Genomic DNA, 22,209 nt, shown 5'->3' with positions numbered 1-22,209 from the left:
CTCAGCATGGAGTCTGCTTGAGATTCTCTCTCTCCCTCCACCCCTTCCCCTCTTCATGCACTCTCTCTCCATCTCTTTCTAAAATAGATAAATAAAATCTTTAAAAATAATTAAATAAATAAATAAGTCATCTGTGCATTTGTGTCAATCTTCTTGAATATATTGCAACACTTTAATAATAGCCACTATATTTTTTTTTTTTTTTTAAGATTTTATTTATTTATTCATGAGAGACAGAGAGAGAGGCAGAGGGAGAAGCAGGCTCCCAAGGAGCAGGGACCCCGATGCGGGACTCGATCCCAGGACGCTGGGATCATGACCTGAGCCGAAGGCAGACGCTCAACCATCTGAGCCACCCAGGCGCCCCTAGCCACTATATTTTTAAACAGCTTTATTGAAATATGAATCACTTACCATACAATTCACCCTTTTAAAGTATACAATTCATTGGTTCTCCATATGTTCGCATATATGTACAACATCACCACACTCAATTTTAGAACATTTTCATCACCTCAAAAATAAAATCTGTGTTCTTTAGCTACCACTAACCTACTCTCCTATCTTAGTCCTAAGCAACCACTAATCTACTCCTCCCCAGAGGAGGACACAGCATATCATGCAGGACCACATGGGGCTTGCAATTGGGGATAGCAGGAATAAGCAGAGGCTGTGGAAGTCAGACTTTGTAGTAACCAGAGGATGAGGTGATCCATGCTTCCCATGGGAGGTCATTGGCTGGCAGGGAGCTGGAACCCATTAGACTGAGGACTGAGTGGGTTGCCAATGGTCCAGTTGATAGAACTATTCAGATGGGGAGCTTTTCCTGCGCTAAGTGGGGGACATATTAGGCAAGAGCAAGGTATCTCATGCTTAGAACTTTGGGGCCCTATGAGGCTCAAAGATGTCAATGCAGCATCCGAAATGTTAGACCTTGTAATACAAAGAGACCAACTTCATTCTTTTTGCATGTGGCTATCCAGTTGTCCCAGCACCATTGTTTTGAAGACTAGTCTTTCCCCATTGAATGGTCTTGGCACCCTTGTTGAAAATCTGTTGACTCATAGATGTATGAGTTCATTTTTCTTTTTTTTTTTTGGTTAAGATTTTATTTACTTATTTGAGAGAGAGAGCATAAGAGGGGGGAGGGTCAGAGGGAGAAGCAGACTCCCTGCTGAGCAGGGAGCCCGATGTGGGACTCGATCCTGGGTTTCCATGGTCATGACCTGAGCCAAAGGCAGACGCTTAACCAACTGAGCCACCCAGCGCCCATGAGTTCATTTTTCAATTCTCAGTTTTTTTCCATTGATCTATATGTCTATCTCTTTTTACTGGTACCACACTCTATTTCCATTGCTTTGTAGTGAGTTTGGAAACTGTTAGTCTTCCTACTTTTTTCTTCTTTTCTGGGATTGTTTTGGCTAAGTAGCCAGTATGTTTTGGAGGTTATGTTAGAATCTTATAAGTGGATTGAGATTTATATAGAAGAAGAATATAGCTCTTGTAGACTAAGGAAGGTTTTCTTCTATCTTATAAGTGGTACTCTTCAAGAGAGTGGCAGCTTTAAAAAGAAAGTACATAGAATGATAAAGGAGAATCCTTCCATAAGAATTAGCCCTGGGTGATGAGGTACTTGTGAAGTGGGTGATATACAAGCAATATAACCCTTAAATCCTTATATACGGACTCATTTAACTTGAGAGAGTGATTAGTTCTATTTACTAATATTTCCAGATATAGATAGGATTGCATTTTCCTGTACCTTGAGGTTACTTGCACTGGATAATGAAATGGGAATACAAGTGATGTGAGTCCCTTCTACATAGAAGCTGTAAGAGCCAGTGTATAATTTACTACTTTCTCTTCTTCCTACCCAGGAAATGGAAACATTGCAGATGGGCTTCCCTTAGCTAGGATTCTTTTTTTTTTTAAAGATTTTATTTATTTATTTGAGAGAGAGAATGAGAGAGAACGAGCACATGAGAGGGGGGAGGGTCAGAGGGAGAAGCAGACTCCCTGCCGAGCAGGGAGCCCGATGTGGGACTCGATCCAGGGACTTCAGGATCATGACCTGAGCCAAAGGCAGTCGCTTAACCAACTGAGCCAACCAGGCGCCCCCTTAGCTAGGATTCTTGAGTTAGGATGATATAGAGCAGAGCACACCTCTCTCACCCCCACCCTAGCACACTCATAATGGATGTGTAGCATGATGGGAAATAGACCACTGTTGTTCTAAGACACCGGGAATTTGATTGTTACTGATTTTTAACATTTTAAAAAAATTTTATTTCCAGTATAATTAACATACAGTGTTATATTAGTTTCAGGTGTACAATATAGTGATTCATCAATTTTATACATTACTCAGTTCTCATCCTGATTAAGTGTACTCTTAATCCCCTTCACCTATTTCACCCATCCCCCCACCTCCCCTCTAGTAACCATCAGTTTTGTTTTCTATAGTTAAGAGTCTGTTTTTTGGTTCATCTCTTTGTCTTTGTCCATTTGTTTTGTTTCTTAAATTCCACATGTGAGTGAAATCATACGGTGTTTGTCTTTCTCACTGACTTATTTCATTTAGCATTATTCTCTCTAGATCCATCCATGTTGTTGAAAATGGCAAGATTTCGTTCTTTTTTTATGATCAGATAATATTCCACTATATACATACAGACCCCACATTCTTTATCTATTCATCTATCAGTGCACAGTTGGGCTGCTTCCATAATTTGGCTATTGTAAATAATGCTACAGTAAAAATAGGGGTGCATATACCTTTTTGAACTAGTGTTTTTGTATTCTTTCGGTAAATACCAGTAGTGGAATTACTGGATCATATGGTAGTTCTATTTTTAATTTTTTGAGGAACCTCTATACTGCTTTCCATAGTGGTTGCACCAGTTTGCATTCCCACCAACAGCACATGAGGGTTCCTGTTTCTCTGCATCTTCACCAGCGCTTGTTTCTTGTGTTTTTATTTTTAGCTATTCTGACAAGAGTGAGGGGACATCTCATTGTGGTTTTGATTTGCATTTCCATGATGATTGGTGATGGTGAGCATCTTTTCATGTGTCTGTTGACTATCATGTCTGTAGAGAAATGTCTGTTCATGTCTGCCCATTTTTAAATTGGATTATTTGTGGTTTTTTGGTGTTGAGTTGTGTAAGTTCTTTACATATTTTGGATACTAATTCTTCATCAGATCTATCATTTACAAATATCTTCTCCCATTTTGTAGGTTGCCTTTTAGTTTTGTTGATTGTTTCCTTTGCTGCGAAGAAGTTTTTTATTTTGATGTTCCCAATAGTTTATTTGTGCTTTTGTTTCCCTTGCCTCCAGGAAAATGTTGCTGAAAAATGTTCCTGTGGTTGATAACAGAGAAATTACTCCCTGTGCTCTCTTCTAGGATTTTTATGATTTCAGGCCTCACATTTAGGTCTTTAATCCACTTTGAATTTGTTTTTGTGTATGGTGTGAGAAAATGATTCAGTTTCCTTCTTTTGCATATAGCTGTCCAGTTTTCCCAACACCATTTGTGGAGGAGACTCTCTCTTTCCCATTGCATGTTCTTGCCTCCTTTGTCAAAGATTAATTTGCCAAATAATCATGGGTTTATTTCTGTGCTCTTTGTTCTGTTCCATTGATCTATGTGTCTATTTTTGTGCCAGTATCATACTGTTTTGAATACTGTAGCTTTGTAATATATATTGAAATCTGGGATTGTAATACCTTCAGTTTTGTTCTTTATCAAGAATGCTTTGGCTTTTCAGGGTCCTTTGTGGTTTCACACAAATTTTAGGATTATTTGTGCCAGTTCTGTGAAAAATGCTGTTGGTATTTTTAAAGATTTTATTTACTTATGTGTGTGTGCACACACGCACAAGCAAGGGGAAGGGCAGAGGTAGAGGGAGAAGCAGATTCCCTGTTCAGCAGGGAACCTGATGTGGGGCTGGATCCCAGGACCCTGAGATCATGACCTGAGCAGAAGGCAGATGCTTAACCGACTAAGCCACCCAGGCACCTGCTGTTGGTATTTTGATAGGGATTGCATTAAATGTGTAGATTGCTTTGGGTAGTGTGGACATTTTAAAAATATTCGTTTTTCCAATCCATGAGCATCAGTTATCTTTCCATTTCTTTGTGTCATCTTCAATTTCTTTCATCACTGTTGTATAGTTATCAGAGTATAGGTCTTTCACCTCCAGGGTTAACTTTATTCCTAGGTATTTTATTATTTTTGGTGCAATTATAAATGGGATTGTTTTCTTAATTTCTCTTTCTGCTACTTCAGTATTAGTGTATATAAATGCAACAAATTTCTGTGTATTGATTTTGTATCCTGTGACCTTACTGATTTCATTTATCAGTTCTAGTAGTTTTTTGGAGCAGTCTACAGTTTCCTATATATAGTATGATGCCATCTGCAAATAGTGGACATTTTCCTTTTTCCTTACCAATTTGGGTGTCTTTTATTTCTTTTTCTTGTCTGATTGCTGTGGCGAGGTCTTGCAGTACTATTTTTTTAAATTATCTTTAGTTTTCTTTATTTTATATATATATATTTTTTAAAGATTTCTTTTATTTATTCATTTGAGACACAGAGATAGAGAGAGCATGAGCAGGGGGAATGGCAGAGGGAGAGGGAGAAGCAGGCTCCCCGCTGAGCCAGGTGCCCGACGTGGGGCTTGATCCCAGGACCCTGGGATCATGACCCGAGCCGAAGGCAGATGCTTAACCATCTGAGCCACCTAGGCGCCCCCTTCCAGTACTATGTTGAATAAAATTGGTGTCAGTGGATATCCTTGTCTTGTTCCTGATCTTAGGGGAACAACTCTCAGTTTTTTGCCATTGAGTATGATGTTAGTTGGGGCCTTTATTGGTCATGTGTGTCCTTTATTATGTTGCAGTATGTTCCCTTCAAACCTACTTTGTTGAGAGGCTCTATCATGAATGGATGTTGCACATTGTACTTTGTCAAATGCCTTTTCTGCGTCTATTGAAATGATTAAATTTTTTTTTATCTTTTCTCTTATTGATGTGATATATTGCATTGATTGATTTGCAAATATTGAACCACCCTTGCATCCCAGGAATAAATCCCACTTGATTGTGGTGAATGATTTTTTTAATGTATTGTTGGATTCAGTTTGGTAATATTTTGTTGAGGATTTTTGCACCTATGTTCATCAGAGGTATTGGAGTGAAGGTCTCTTTTTTTGTAGTGTCTTTATCTGGTTTTGGTATCAGGGTAATTCATGGAATTCAGCCTCATGGAATGAATCTGAAAGTTTTCCTTCCTCTTCTATGTTTTTGGAATAGTTTGAGAAGAATAGATGTTAACTCTTCTTTAAATGTTTGGTAGAATTCATCTGTGAAGCCATCTCGTCCTGGACTTTTGTTTGTTGGGTTTTGTTTGTTTATTTGTTTGTTTTTTGTTAATGATTCAATTTCATTGCTGGTAATCTGTTCAAATTTTTAATTTCTTTTTGATTCAGTTTTGGGAGGGTATATGTTTCTAAAAATTTATCCATTTCTTCTTGATTGTCCAATTTGTTGGCATATAATTTTTCATAATATTCTCATAATTCTGTATATTTCTATGGCCTTGGTTATTTTTCCTCTTTCACTTCTGATTTTGTTTATTTGAATTCTCTGTCTCTCTCTTTGTTTTTTTGTTTGTTTGTTTGTTTTATGAATCTGGCTAAAGGTTTATCACTTTTGTTGATCTTTACAAAGAACCAGCTCCTGGTTTCATTGATGTGCTCTATTTTTTAAAATTTCTATTTCATGGGTGCCTGGGTGACTCAGTCGGTTAAGCATCTGCCTTCAGCTCAGGTCATGATCCCAGGATCCTGGGATCGAGCCCTGTCTCGGGCTCCCTGCTCAGCAGTGAGCCTACTTCCCCCTCTCCCTCTGCTGCTCCCCCTGCTGTGCTCTCTCTCTGTCAAATAAATAAATAAAAATAAATTTATATCTCATTTATTTCTACTCTAATCTTTATTATTTCCTTCCTTCTACTGGTTTTGGGTTTTGTTTTGTTTTGTTTTGTTTTATTTTGTTTTCCTAGCTCCTTTAGTTGTAAGATTAGGTTGTTTATTTGAGATTTTTCTTGCTTCTTGAAGTAGGCTTGTATGGCTATAAAATTCCCTCTTTGGATAGCTTTGCTACATTCCAAAGATTTTGGACCATTGTGTTTTCATTTTCATTTGTCTCCAGGTATTTTTTGACTTCCTCTTTAATATCTTGGTTGACTTATTCATTGTTCAGTAGCATGTTATTTAGCCTTCATGTATTTGTGTTTTTTTCCAGATATTTTCTTGTCATTGATTTCTAGTTTCATAGTATCGTGATCAGAAAAGATGCGCGGTATGACTTCAATCTCTTTGAATTTATTGAGCCTTGTTTTGTGGCCCAACATGGGATCTGTTTTGGAGAATGTTCCATGTGCACTTGAAGACAATGTTCTGAATATATCTAGATATATCCATCTGGTTCAATGTGTCATTCAAAGCCATTGTTTCCTTGTTGATTTTCTGTTTGGATGATCTATCCACTGATATAAATGGGGTTTTAAAATCCCCTACTATTATTGTATTACTATCAATTACTTCCTTTATGTTTGTTATTAGCTGCTTTATGTATTTGGGTGCTCCCATGTGGGGTACATAAATATTTGCAATTGTTACATCTTCTTGTTGGATTGTTCCCTGAATGATTATATACTGCCCTTCTCTGTCTCTTGACACAGTCTTTGTTTTAAAGTCCGTTTTGTTCGATAAGTATTGCTATCCCAGTTTCCTTTTTATTTCCATTTGCATGATAAATGCTTTTCATTTCTTCATTTTCAATCTGTATGTGTTTTTAGGTCTGAAATTAGTTTCTTGTATGCAGCATATAGATGGGTCTTGCTTTTTTACCCGTTCTGTCACCCTTTGTCTTTTGATTGGAGCATTTAGTCCATTTACATTCAAAATAATTATTGATAGGTACGTACTTAGTGCCATTTTGTTACTTGTTTTGTGGTTGATCTTGTAGTTCTTCTCTGTTCCTTTCTTTTCTTGCTCTCTTCTCTCATGGCTTGGTGGCTTTCTTTAATGATATAGTTGGATTCCTTTCTCTTTATTTTTTGTGTATCTATTACCAGTTTTTGATTTGTGGCTACCATTAGGTTTATGTATAATATCTTCTGCCTATAGCAGTCTATATTAAGGCAATGCTCAGTTAAGTTTGAACTCATTCTTTACACTTCTCCCCTCTACGTTTTAGGTATATGTCATACTCTACGTCCTTTTTTTGTGTGTGTGAATACCTTTACTGATTTTTACTGATATACTTATTTTTACTGCTTCTATTTTTTCCTATTTTCCTTACTCCTACTTATAGTTTTTCCTTTCCACTCAAAAACTCCCTTTTAACATTCTTATAAGGCTCATTTAGTTGTCATGAATTCCTTTAACTTTTGTTTGTCTGGGAAACTTTATCTCTCCTATTCTGAATAACAGTTTTGCTGGATAGAGGATTCTTGGCTGCAGTTTTTTTGTTTGTTTGTTTATGGTTTTGTTTTGTTTCAGCATTTTGAATATATCACACCACTCTTTTCTGGTCTGCAGTTTCTGCTGAAAAATCAGCTGATAGCCTTATAGTTTTCTTTTCTCTTGCTGCTTTAAAAATTCTCTATCATTCCTTTTTGCCATTTTAATTATTATATGTCTTGCTGTGGACCTCCTTGAGTTGATTTTGTTGGGGGATCTCTGTGCCTCTTGGATCTAGATTTCTGTTTCCTTTCAGATTCAGGAAGTTTTCAGCTATTATTTATTCAAATATACTTTCTGCCTGCTCTTCTCTCTCTTCTCCTTCTGGGATCCCTATAATGCAAGTGTTATTATGCTTGATGGTGTCGCTGAGTTCCTTATATCTATTTTCCTTTTTTACTATTATTTTTTTCTCTCTCCTGTTTAGCTTGATTGCTTTACATTACTCTGTCCTCCAGGTCACTGATCCTGTCTTCTGCTTCCTCTGGTCTACTATTTATTCCCTTTAGTATATTTTTAGTTTCATTTATTGAGCTCTTTGTTATGTCATCTATCTCTTTGTTAAGAGTTTTACTGAGCTCCTCCACCCTTTTCTTAAGTCCAGTGAGGATCTTTACCATTACTTTAAATTCTCTATCAGGCACATATGTCCATTTTGTTTAGATCTCTTATTGTGGTTTTGCCCTGTTGTTTCATTTGGGACATATTCCTCTTTCTCCTCATTTTGTCTTACTCTCTGTGTCTGCTTCTTTGTATTAGGAAAGTCAGTTACATCTCCTGCTCTTGAAAGTAGTGGCCTTATAAAGAAGAATTCCTATAGTGTCTTGCAATGCAATGTCCCCTGGGAGGATGAGAGTAAACTGAATCACCACCCTTAAAGATATAACACAACAAACAGCCCTGTGGAGATACAGCATAGAAGCAGCAGTGTGAAAAATGCCTAGGGTATGCAATAGTGAGATTTGTTTACTAATCTCAGAGTGTGTGCTGGAGGATCAGGGGTCATTGGGAAACTTCTCTAGGAATAATGGAGCTGGCAGGTGCATTTCCCTCCCCCACACCTCAGCCTAGATACACGGACACCTGTGGGAACCAGTGTGGTGCCAACACTTGCTACCTAACTTGTTAACAGCGCATCCACCCCTGCTTTCTCCTGCAGACACGCCTCCCTCCAGCCAGCCTGGGTTCCAGGCCCTCTCCCCCAGCAGACCCATGCAAACCTTACTGCCACCCTGCCCTCACCTGCTTCTGATGATCTGTCGCCTCCAACCTGGCTTGCCTTCGTTTTCTGGCAGCTGGAGGTCCCCTCCAGTCAGCACAAAACTTGCTGGCACCACATGCTCCACCCCACATTTTCCTGCAGTTCGGTATTACTATATCTCTGGCAAATGCCTGATCTGACTCAACTTAATCCCAAGGCAGCCCCAAATTGGTCCACTAACACAGGGACCAAACCCTTCCCACAACAGGCTCCCATTTTTTTTTTCTTTTTACTTTGTGAGTGTATTTATTTTGGTTATCCTACCCTGCTTCCCTGTTGTATATTGGGTTTGTGGGAACAATAACTTACCTTTTTAGTTCATAGGCCTCTGGATCAAGAGAAGCCACATCCAAGACTTTATATTAACCTCTGATGTAGAGATTTTTGTACATCACCCAAAGATCCTGAACTCTGAGCTTGATGCCATGACTTTTGAATTGACTCCAAGGGGAAATGATGAGTATATTTTGCCTGTGGAAGAACAATGAACAGGATATTTGGTGGTGTTGGGTATATTATAGTGGTCATTATTGTTGTTAACCAACTTTTTCCAGTTCTCTCCTTCTTTTGGGTATACGTAGGATTGTTTTTCTTGTAACTTTGAAGCTTGATGGGACCATGTGTCCCATCAATTTCTGGGTGAAATTTTAAAACTTTTATGTGACTTACTGCTGTCCTTTCTTTTTGGTTTGGAACATAGAGATGGAGCCTTTTTCTTCCTGGGCCCCTGTGTGATGACATCCCAAGCTGACACCCTTCCTCCTACCTACCCTGCCACCACCAGTGGATGTGTGGTGGATTATAGTGAGAATATTGTTATTGCAGGACATCTTAGTCTATCCTGTCTGACAAAAGTCTTTGATTTGGCAGCTCATGGAAATTTTTTGGAAAATTTGAATATATAAAAGTTTTATATATATATCTTGATCTACATCTTTATTTTATATGTAATCTTTATTACAAGCTTAATGGCTCCTCCAGAAAGATCTAGACTCTAGTAGGTAATTAATGCACAATTGAAATAACATTGCGCTGAACCTGTGTGCTGTAGCTGCTGAGGTATTTATTGACCATTTTTATATCGTCAATCAATGTAAGCTTTCCTGACATTAGTTGGGTTTAACATAAGCCAGAAGACCTGAAACATAAGACTAGACCTGAGGATTGGAAATATTTTGCTACCCAACTTTACATTTAAGTGAATCAGAAGCAACTGGGACTAGTTATACAAAACCAGATGCAATATGAGATGAGACTATGAGACTAAGGATATGTTATAAAACTATGTTAACTGAAAAAGAAAACGAGTAGCCTATGTAATACTTGCTTTTTTTTTATTATTTTAACATTTGAATGAGATTTGAATACAGATGTATATAGTTCACATAATTTACATTATATTCATATCTGATGCATTATATAGAATAAAAATTCCACTATACTTACTATACTTGTAAATTAGCCTGAACACAATTTGGTTGTTACCTTCAGGTATAAACAGATATGACAAATTCAAGCTGATTTGGGAAATTATTTAATCAGTGAGAGATAAAATGTGTGCAAATGAAAATGAAATGTCATATTGTACAAGTCAATTTCAAGCTGAAATAATATAATTTCTACATAAAATTTGGGCTTCCCATAAATATTAACAATGCAAAGTCAAAGCTGCTTCTCTACATTTATATCACTCTATGATATTATTTTGCAAGGATATATTAATGTGAGTTACAGAAAAGGAAAAAACTTTACAGAATGAAACTCAGAAGAAAAACCCGATGTTTGTGTATTTTCTTTCAATTAGGTTTATTGCATATTTGTATTTTAAAAATGGAGTTTATGGGAGCACCTGGGTGGCTCAGTCGTTAAGCGTCTGCCTTTGGCTCAGGTCATGATCCCAGGGTCCTGGGATCGAGCCCTGCATCGGGCTCCCTGCTCAGCGGGAAGTCTGCTTCTCCCTCTCCCATTCCCCCTGCTTGTGTTCCCTCTCTCGCTGTGTCTCTCTCTGTCAAATAAATAAAATCTTTAAAAAAAAAATAAAATAAAAAAATAAAAATTGAGTTTATGTTCAATTACATATACAGCAAGAAGCTAAGATTTGTATATTTATCACCATGTGTAGGCCCTGTGCTAAGTGCTCTCTTTCTCTTTCTATATATATATATATATATACATTAATCCATACATATATATATTTTATCTTTACAATTAATCTATAAGGTAGCCACTATCATTATAATACCAGTTTTATAATAAGGAAATAGACACTTAGAAAGGTTAAATAACCTGCCTACGATTAAACTGCTAATAACTGATGAAGGTAGAAGGAATCCCTGTTTTTCTGACTATAAGACTCATATTATTATGCTATAATACTCCGCTTCCTCTCATAATATTCTCATATTAATTTGAGTACATTCTGGAGAACTGTATGACTAATAAAGAAAATACAAAAAAATGTAAAAACTTAACTTCAGATGAATTCTCTTTCAAATGAAAATTTCATTTTTTTCTCAGTGTACATTTAAAGATCTCAAGATGATTTAACAAGATATCTTGACTTAAATTTTCCCTAAGAACACTGAAAACTTTGATGAGATTGGTAGAAGATTAAAAAAAAAAATTGTCTATTCTAACCCAGAACCTCTTTTTTTTTTTTTTTGAAGTGAACATAACCTCAAAATTTTATTGTCTTCATAATATTAACAAAATATGAAGCTTAGAACTGGATCACTTGGCCCTTTCTCTTCTTATCTCCTCCCAGTTCAAAATGCTTGCATCTGTTAATAGCCAGCATTCTCTTAGATCTGCAATTGGGCTCAACACATTCAAGCCTCAGCACAATCTTCTTTGTAGTTTTAGCCTTTTTCCGGAAAATCGGCTTAGTCTGCCCACCATAGCCACTCTGCTTCCTGTCATAACGCCGCTTTCCCTGGGCATAAAGAGAATCTTTGCCCTTCTTGTACTGTGTCACTTTGTGGGGCTGGTGCTTGCCACACTTCTTGCAGAAAGTCCGGCGGGTTTTAGGAACGTTCACCATGTTTGCGGGAGCGCTATCGACAGGGAAAGCTCTTTTTTTTTTTTTAATCTGGCCTGAAAAAGAGGTAATGAATTGATTTAGAAGCAGTTTCTTTTTTTATGGAAAAACTGACTGCTGAGGTCCATTTCATTATTCAAAACTACCAATGAAATTGAAGCAATTTGGGAATCTGTGGTTCTAGTGTGTGAAACTGTTTTTTATAGTAAATTTTATAGTAAAGACAGTGAAATTGTCTTATATAGTAAATATAGTAAATATAGTGTTTGTCTAGGAGTGGGTAGATCTGCATTTCCTCATTTCTACAAATCATTTCCTTTGGAGAAGAGATTCTTTTTTTCTATGGATGTCATGGAATAGAACTCTGCCTGTTAACTGGCTTGCTGAGATTGTGTACTTGCTTCAGCTGCAGATCACAGGCAATCTACACCTGAAGATAGGAAGAGTCAATTCATTGGACAAATATTTATTGAGCATCATCTGTGGCTCAGACACCGTGGGAGGTGCTAGAATAGAGCAATAAAAGTAATACAAAAATCTCTGTAGTCTATATTCCAGTAGAGGAAGCAGACAATAACAAGTAATATGTATTGTAGATCAGAAGTTGATAAGTGCTTTGGAGAAAAACAAATTAGAGAGGGAAATGGGAAATGTATTGGGTGGATTTACATTTTTATTTATTTAGAAATAACTTCAAACTTACAGAAAAACAATGCAAGAATAGTGCAAGAAACCTCTGTTTTCAAGAACCATTTTAGAGTAAGTTGCTATCACTTCTGACTACTTTACAATACACAAGGACTTTCTCCTACACAATCATAATGTAGCCATCAAAATCAAGAAATTAGCACTGATTTTTCACTGCTCATACAGTTTCATCAGTTGTCCCAATAACGTTCTTTATATAAAAAGACCCTATTCAGGATCATATATTGCATTTAGTTGTCATGTCCTTTTAGTGTCCTAAATCAAGACAGTCTCTTCAATAAATGGTGTTGCAGCCACATGCTGCAGCATGTGCATGTGCAGCCACATGCAGAAGAATGAAACTCAACCATCCTCTAACACCATACACAAAGGTAAACTCCAAATGGATGAAAGACCTCAATGTGAGACAGGAATCCATCAAAATCCTAGAGGAGAACACAGGCAATAACCTCTTTGACATCAGCCACAGCAACTTCTTTCAAGATACATCTCCAAAAGCTAGTGAAACAAAAACAAAAATGAACTTTTGGGACTTCATCAAGATAAAAAGCTTCTGCACAGCAAAGGAAACAGTCAACAAAACAAGGAGGCAACCCACAGAATGGGAGAAGATATTTGCAAATGGCACTACAGATAAAGGGCTGGTATCCAAGATCTATAAAGAACTTCTCAAACTCAATACCCAAAAACCAAATAATCAAGTCAAAAAATGGGCAGAAGACATGAACAGACACTTCTCTGAAGAAGACATACAAATGGCTAACAGACACATGAAAAAATGTTCATCATCATTAGCCATCAGGGAAATTCAAGTCAAAACCACATTGAGATACCACCTTACACCAGTTAGAATGGCAAAAATGGACAGGGCAAGAAACAACAAATGTTGGAGAGGTTGTGGAGAAAGGGGAACCCTCTTACACTGTTGGTGGGAATGCAAGTTGGTACAGCCACTTTGGAAAACAGTGTGGAGGTTCCTCAAAAATTTAAAAATAAAGCTACCCTATGACCCAGCAATTGCACTCCTGGGTATTTACCCCAAAGACATAGATATAGTGAAAAGAGGGGCCATATGCACCCCAATGTTCATAGCAGCAATGTCCTCAATAGCCCAACTGTGGAAAGAGCCAAAATGCCCTTCAACAGATGAATGGATAAAGAAGATGTGGTCCATATATACAATGGAATATTACTCAGCCATCAGAAAGGATGAATACCCAACTTTTACACCAACATGGATGGGACTGGAGGAGATTATGCTAAGTAAAATAAGTCAAGCAGAGAAAGTCAATTATCATATGGTTTCACTTATTTGTGGAACATAAGGAATAGCATGGAGGACATTAGGAGAAGGAAGGGCAAAATGAAGGGGGGGAAATCAGAGGGAGAGATGAACCATGAGACTATGGACTCTGAGAAACAAACTGAGGGTTTTAGAGGGGAGGGGAGTGGGGGGATGGGTTATCCCGGTGATGAGTATTAAGGAGGGCACGTACTGCATGGAGCATTGGGTGTTATACGAAAACAATGAATTGTGGATCACCACATCAAAAACTAATGATGTATTTTATGGTGACTAACAACATAATAAAATAAAATAAAATAAAAAGTTTTTCATTGATGGGGAAAATCCTTTCACTATATCTATCTATCTCAAAACATTACATTGTACACATTAAATGTCTTACAATTTTGTGAGTTAGACCTTAATAAAGCTGGGGAAAAAATAGTTTTTTAGTATTTCTTTGACTTTCAACCTTGACACTTTGAAGATTACTTGCTAAACATTTTGTAGAATGTCCTAGTATATGTGTTTGTCTGATGACTCCTCATGGTTAGATGCCAATTATACATTTTTGGTAAGAATGCCACATAAGTCAAATTGTTCTTACTGCATCCAGTCAAGTGAGAGGTTATTTCAATTTGTTTCATAATTGTTAACATTAACTTTGATCACTTAATTAAGAAGATGTCTGTCAGGCATCTCCATTGCAAAGTTCTTTTTCCCTTTGTAATTAAAAAGCATTTTATGGGGAAGTATTTTGAGAGTATGTAAATATCCCATTCCATACTGACTTTCATCCACTATTTTAGCATCTGTTGATATTTCTTGGTTGTTAATTACTATCACGGTCCATGACTTACACTACATTTATTAGTCATTGTTCTACTATAGAGAAAATCTTTCTCTTCTCTATATTTATTTACTATTAGAAAAATTTAGATGAGGATAAACTCATAGATTTTCATAATATAATTTTATGTTATATAATTTTATATAATTTTTAGCATTATTATTTAATTTGATACTCAAATTTTGCCAGCTTTGGCCAGTGAAGTTTCTTTTAAATTGATACCTGTGTCATTTTGACAAAGCCCCACCTTTGAGTGCTCCTTTCTCTCTGGCATAAAAAGCTGCTTCAGGCTCTGTAATTCCTCTGCTTAGCCCTGGAATCAGCCCTTTCGAGGATCCCTGGATCTCTTAAGCAGAAAATGACATTGGATATTTGGAAACCAAGATCTGAGTGCTAGATATATTTGTTGCCAATGGAGTATTGTTGCTCCTAAATCTTTTTAGTGTTCATAGCTGGGGTTACATATACTTATAAACACCCACCTATTTATGTACATATTCATTTCTATATCTATATATTCTGAAAGCATGAGTTAACATTAACCTCCAGCTCCAATCCCATACCACAGGGTTCACTCTAGTTGTAACTCCCTTCTTCCCCAGTAAGAAACATCGCTGTCATAACCTTTAACATTATGTATTAGATAAATATTTTCTGAATAGAGCCAATCTCCTGTTGCTGCTACCAGCCCCCTTCCTTCACAGGGCTAAACTCTTCAGTCTTCACCACTTTATCCTGTTGAGACTTGAACATGCTTCTCCAAGCTTCCTCTTTCAGTGCTCCCTTCATAGATGGCCTCTGCAACTCATGCATTGCTACACAACACACAGGTCTGCTGCCATCCACAACTCAACTCTGCATAGATGACTACCTTTCTGGGCTTTTGGAAAAAATTATTTAGGAATGCAAGAAGAATACAGGGTTGCAATTTTCAATATAGTGGTCAGGAGACATCTTGCTAGGATTAGATTTGAGGGAAGATCTGAGGTTGGTGAGGGAGTGGATCATGTATGTGGATACTGGGAGAAGAATATCCTAGGCAGAGGAACTAATTTGTGCAGAGGTCCTGAGGCACAAAGGTGCCCTGTGAGTTAAAAGCAGGAAGGCCACCATCACTGGAGCACAGTGAAAGGGAGAGAGAGTAAGTGAGGTCAGAGAGATGTCAGTAGGACAGACTGTGTAAAGTCTTGTAACCACTGTGTAGTCTTGGCTTTTCTCTAAGTGAGCTAGGGGGCCATAGGAGGATTTTGAGCAGTGAAGTTATGTAATCTGGCTTTTGTTTTAAAGGGTCATCCTAGTTCCTGTGTTGAGAATAGCCTGTGTATATGTGTATGATGGTAGGGGGTGGGGGAGAGGGAAGTTGAAAGCAAGCAGAACAACTTAAATACCATTGGGATATTTAGAGGAGAAATTAGACTAAGTGTGGTAAATGTGGAGGTGGTGAGAAGTAGTCGGATTCTGGATATATTTTGAAAGTAGAGTTGATGAGATTTGCTGACTAGATAGATACAGAGTATAAGAATAAAAGATATATAGGTAACAAATACTTAAAAAAATACTGAAATGTAAACTCAAGGAGGTCAGGGATTTGAGTGTTTTTTTTTTTTTTTGGTCAGTTTTGTTCACTGTTATATCCCCTCCAATTCCCAGAACAATGCCTGGCACATAACAGATATTCAACAAGTAGTTACTGAATTGTTGAAGAAAAAAAAAGTAAAGAGGAAACTTAGCCTTTGTGCCTCTTGGGGAATTCACATCATCTTTAATGATGGGTTTAGAAATTACCACTGAAAAATACTTGGAAACCTGTATTTAGTCAACTGATAAAATGTGAGGTGAGAACAATAAAAGGGACCAAGAAAAATATACTTTTAAATGTTTCCTTTTACTAAAAATACCTTCTTAAATTGAATATTAGGAAAACTGAAGGGACCTGATTGTGTCCAGTAGCTCCTACTTCAGGACATTAGCACTCACCTGCTATGACATGATGGATTCTTGTGCACATGGGGTGAGTGGCAAGAAATTTGCTGCCCACAATAGGAAAGCACCAAAATTTGGATAGGATATTGTTAGAATAATAAAATAAGAGCAGATGTGATTATTCTTATTATAACAGACTCTTTCCCTCTTTCTGTCTCTTTTTTTGAATTAGACAAAGCATATTTGCAACAAGTATACTGGAAAATGTACACAACCTGCAACCTTTCTCATCTATTCCATACCTATACTGTAAACTGGTACAAACTTTCCAGAAAGATATTGAGAATACATTTGGGAAACCTTACGTATATTTGTGAAGGTTGACACCACAATTCCCACTCTGCATCCCACTCAGTATTGTTCATGTACATGGATTGACCTATTTCACCAGCCTGGTTACACAGAAAGTCACATTTAGTTGAAAAATTCACATAATTCACATACATTTCTCAAGGTTCCACATGTTCAAACAGTGAAACATCTGGTGACTCACTTTTGAAGTTGCCTTCACATAAATTGTTGAAAAATTTAGTGGGCTTAATTTGCCAAAAAAAAAGATCATCTTCCCTACAGATTTTTGAGGCAGAGAAGCTGCAAGAGAATGTGATTAACCATATGATTTTGTCTTGCCACCTATCCATTCCAATACTACCCATGTCCTTGGCTATGATGATGGCACTGTCATCACTGTGATGACCTGTAAGTACCACAGTAGTTCTTCTTGGAGATCCGACTCTCTCAGTCTTGTAGTCAGGCATGAGTGACTCACAGTTTGCACACATGGATACAGCTTTTATGATTATGACATATTCCACATGCTTATGGGATAATACAAAAAACAACTACCAACCAACATTTCAGACCACTTCTTTTCTTTCTTTCTCTATTTCTATTATTGGGATCTTCCTGTAATTCTTCTTCCTCCTCCTCCTCTCCTCCTCCTCCTCCTCCTTCTTCTTCTTCCTCTTTTTCTTATTAGAGAGAGAGAGGGGAAGGGGCAAAGGGAGAGGGACAGAGAGAATCTTAAGCAGTCTCCATGCCCAGTGCACAACCTGATGCAGGGCTTGATCTCATAATCCTGAGATCATGACCTGAACTGAAATCAAGAGTCCGACGCTTAACTAATTGAGCCACCCAGGCGTCCCTCTTCTTCTTTTTTTTAATGTTTAACTATTACATTTAATATTATATTATTGTCCCATAGTTGTGGAGTTTTTTTAAACGTAAATTTTAATAGTCACAAAATATACCATTGTAAGAGTTACCAAAGTTGATTTAACACCCTGATTTTTGGGTGTTTAAGTTGTTTTGTCACTTCCTCATTTTGAAGTGTTCCTATGCCAGGATTTCAGTTGAGCAGGTGAGGGGATTAAAGATTTGGACACTTGATGGGCATAAGTTGGGCAGATAAATTGCGGTATAAAAGAATCTATTGCATGCATAGTCATTACCATTAGCTCCATTATAGCCCTAACTTTATTTTGTTTTGTTTTTTATAGCCCTAACTTAAAACCAGGTTGACTCAGGCCCGAGGATGGGGAGATTACAGAACAGTGGCACCAATTACATGCCATGTTTTTTTTTTAAGTCATATTTACACGATGCTTAAATAATCCCATCAAGTAATTCAATTCAGTAAAAATATGACTTTATTTCATGTCCTGCCATGCTACTAATGGCTGCTAGAGGGCAGCAGAAGCCAGGAACTGACAGGAAAAGCACCAGCTTGAAAAGGCTGAAGAGGCTCTGCCCAGGCCTGGGGAACCATCTGTTCAAGGTTGAGACAGAAGATTGGGTTCAAAAGAGTCTGCAATAAAGGTTTCTCTAGTAACTTGAGAGGCTAACAAAATAAAAGAATGGCAAGAGTACTAAAAGGGTTAGGTGCTTAAAAGGCACGTAACCTTAAACCTTTGGAGGAGTGAAACTAACAAATGAAGACTAGGAAGAATCATCAAGTTTAAGCCAAAAGGCATGGGTTATCAGGTTATCCATTTGAAGGAGAGGATAGAGTTAAAGCTGTGTCAAGTTTGAAGTGCATATATCAGGGAAACCAGTTGTCTGTACAAGAACTGGGGATATCAGAGGGCCATAATAACGTGACATCATCTGAGCAAACCCTCCATTTGAAGAGGCCACATACCAAGGCCACAAGTGAGCCTCCTGTCTCACATTGAGGTCTTTCAACCATTTGGAGTCTATTTTTGTGTGTGGTGTAAGGAAATGGTCTAGTTTCATTCTTCTGCATGTGGCTATCCAATTTTCCCAACACCTGTGCTCTGGTAAGCGCTGTGAATTGTGCAAGACTGTTGAATCTCAGATCTGTACCTCTGAAACAAATAATGCAATATATGTTAAGAAAGAAAAAAAAGAAGAAGAAGAATGTAGCAGGAGGGGAAGAATGAAGGGGGGGAAATCGGAGGGGTAGACGAACCATGAGAGACGATGGACTCTGAAAAACAAACTGAGGGTTCTAGAGGGGTGGGGGGTGGGAGGATGGGTTAGCCTGGTGATGGGTATTGAGGAGGGCACGTTCTGCATGGAGCACTGGGTGTTATGCACAAACAATGAATCATGGAACACTACATCTAAAACTAATGATGTAATGTATGGGGATTAACATAACAATAAAAAATTAAAAAAAAAGAGGTGAGAGATTATTTTGTTTTAGCAGCATGTCGATGTGACTGTCATTTCATTACTTAAACTTTATTAGGCATTAACTTAGTTGCAAAATAGAAAATGTTTAATTTTTGACTCCATTGAAGCTAAATAGTAATATTGTGTGTGTGTGTGTGTGTGTGTGTTTGCCACTTACTTGAGGTGTCTCCCCAACCCTGCCCCTAAACATGTTATACATGTATAGTTTTTTAGAGGTGAGGAAGAGGACTATTTTGAGTAGTCCTGAAATACCGAAGTGTAGGTTACCTACTCCTACTTTTGGAACTAGTTCTGGCTCCTCCTCTTTCCCTGTGTACACATAACTAAAAGTATCTCTTGCCATTCCTTACTGTGATGCCTGAAAGTTCTATATCAACCCCCCCTTTTTTTGTAATCAAAATATCCAAATAACTCATCTTGGAGGATTAACACAATGATTTATTACCAGCATAACCAAGTCTTCATGAACTCTGCAAACTAGCAGAGAGTAGGGATGAGAAATAGGAAAAATCAAATTTAGAAGAGTAGTGAGATGAAGGACAATGGAACTTAGAATGCTCAAGTGATGGGCAGTGACAGCCACAGTTACCCTGGAGGCACCAGGAGCCTGGAGTTGGAATCAAAGAATCGACTGATTTTGTCTTACTCATAATTTTGTTTGGATTAATTCCATACATAGTATTTGTGTTCTGAGGAAAACCAAGCCTTTAAAGACATACTTGAAAATGAAATATTTTTGTGCCTGCTTCTAGCACTGATTTAGCACTGGAACCCTCACTGCTGGGTCTTGCTTTTAATATTGCAGTCATCACTAGAGTAAAATGAAAATTTAATTTTATGGTTTTTTAAGTATTAACAATTAAAACATACTTTAGTCTTACACCTGAAAAAAAGTTCTTGGGTTTGAATTTTATGTTTGCACACAGAGACTATTGTGAGGAAGGCATCTTTAAAAACAGAACCAAATAATTTAACTAAAAACAGAACTCTTCAATGACAACTATTAAAAAAATTACTTAGAGAACTCCTTGGGAACAGAACATTGCAGGATCCTGTAACTCATATAGTTGGTTAGTAGGAAAATCTGACCTAGAGACAAGTTTCCTGCTCCTCCTTCAGATGCTCAATTCACAAGGCAGGAACTCCTGAAGACCTGAAAGTAATCCTAAATTAAAAATGTCTTAGTTTCTCTGTTTAATAATAATAGGTACCACTTTTTTGCCAAAGTCTTGGCATGAACCAGACATTTACATCATCAGCTGCAATCTTTATAGCCATCCTGGAAGGTGGTAATAGCTAGCACTGAGAGGTGGAATAGCACAGAGATTAGGAGTATTGGTTCTGAGTCACGTAGAATAGTGCCTAGTACCTATCTGGATTCAGATTCCACCCATGTTACTTAATGGCTGAGTGGTCTTGGTTTCTTTAAGTTTAAGATCCAGATAAGTAGTACCCATGTTGCTATAAGTGCGAAAGAGGCCTGGCTCTATCAGTTAGGTCTTGGGTATAGCTGGAAGCAGGCTTGATAACTGGCAGCTAGTTTGTGGTGTTTGTCTGCTGAACATAAAAATTTCATAGAACTTTAATGGCAGACAAGGCCATTCTGTGGCTGTGATGAATCAAGACAAGATTATAATCATGTCTGAACACAGACAAAAGCAAGAAAATTGACCACAAAAATGATCCTGGCTAAATCAGGATAAATGAATTATTGTCCTGGCTAAAATGAATAACTGTAACTTCTTTACCAATTACATATCTAGACTTACTGTATTCTTCCTTCTTTCTACATAAGAATTATTAAGGTACCAATCATAGAATTACCTATACTTACTGACAGTATCAAATACAGAGCAATGTTCTATTCCTCTATTCCCCAAATCACCTTATACAAGCCTGAACCTTAGTCCTTTCTAATACCCACTTGCTGAGATGTCCCACAGTTGTCCACAATGTGTGGTCTCTTTCATTGTAACAAGTCAAGAAACCCAACCTTGTTTGACCAAAGGTGTGTTCCTTGTGGTCCTTGGCTAGAGGACATTGACATGAGGAGTGGATGAGTTAATCCATATAAAGCACTTAGGATAGTGCCTCGTACTGGGTAAGTGCTCAATGAATATTATCTATATAGTGTTTTATGATTTTGTAGATGGTGATATGGAAACTCAGAGAGGGCCAACAGCTGGGGGCTGGTAGTGCTGAAATTCCAGTTCAGTTTTACTATGCTCCAGAGCCCATGTTTTCACTACACCTCACTGCAATCACTTTGATTCATCACCATAACTTTCCCATTCCTCCTGTCAGGAGGTGCGTTTATTGGCCCCTGGGATTCTAATTTTGTCTTGATCTATGTTTGAGCAAAAATTCTTTTCCTTTAAATGGCATTAAAAATCAACTGTTAATCCTTTTTATTTATGTAGAGTCTTATTAGGTGAAAGACCTTCAGATTTTCTTTCTTTTACTACAACTTTAGTCTTTTGATCATGGAAAAATTCTCTTTTATCCTTCGAGGTCTCATTGACTGCAAAGGCTATGGTAAAGAATGTTAACTTGAATCTTTCGCAAGGGAAGGTAGCTGAAAGACAAGAATGGCAATAGTACCAAGCTAGCCCCAGGGTAGAGATGGGATCTCAAGGGTAGGCCTCAGTAAAACCATGAGAGACTATGGACCTGAGAAACAAACAGGGTTTTAGAGGGGAGGGGGGAGGGGGGATTGGTTAGCCCGGTGATGGGTATTAAGGAGGGCACGTACTGCATGGAGCACTGGGTGTTATACGAAAACAATGGATCGTGGATCACTACATCAAAAACTAATGGTGTATTGTATGGTGACTAACATAACATAATAAAATAAAAAAAAAACCCAACCATATAGCCAACTGCTACAGGGATAAA

At 37.6% G+C, this 22,209-nt stretch overlaps 1 protein-coding gene across 1 annotated transcript; it reads right to left on the bottom strand.

The window, feature by feature from the left end:
* Positions 1-11,459: 11,459 nt before the first annotated feature.
* Positions 11,460-11,857, bottom strand: LOC110579984 (60S ribosomal protein L36a-like). Its single transcript, XM_021689629.1, has one exon. The coding sequence runs from the start codon at positions 11,831-11,833 to the stop codon at positions 11,513-11,515; it is 321 nt and encodes a 106-aa protein (XP_021545304.1). The 5' UTR covers positions 11,834-11,857; the 3' UTR covers positions 11,460-11,512.
* Positions 11,858-22,209: the final 10,352 nt, after the last annotated feature.

The sequence above is a fragment of the Neomonachus schauinslandi genome, chromosome 12, assembly GCF_002201575.2.
Source record: "Neomonachus schauinslandi chromosome 12, ASM220157v2, whole genome shotgun sequence".
NCBI lineage: Eukaryota > Metazoa > Chordata > Mammalia > Carnivora > Phocidae > Neomonachus > Neomonachus schauinslandi.
The sequence above is the reverse complement of the archived record's forward strand: the minus strand, read 5'-3'. Positions and strand labels throughout refer to the sequence as shown.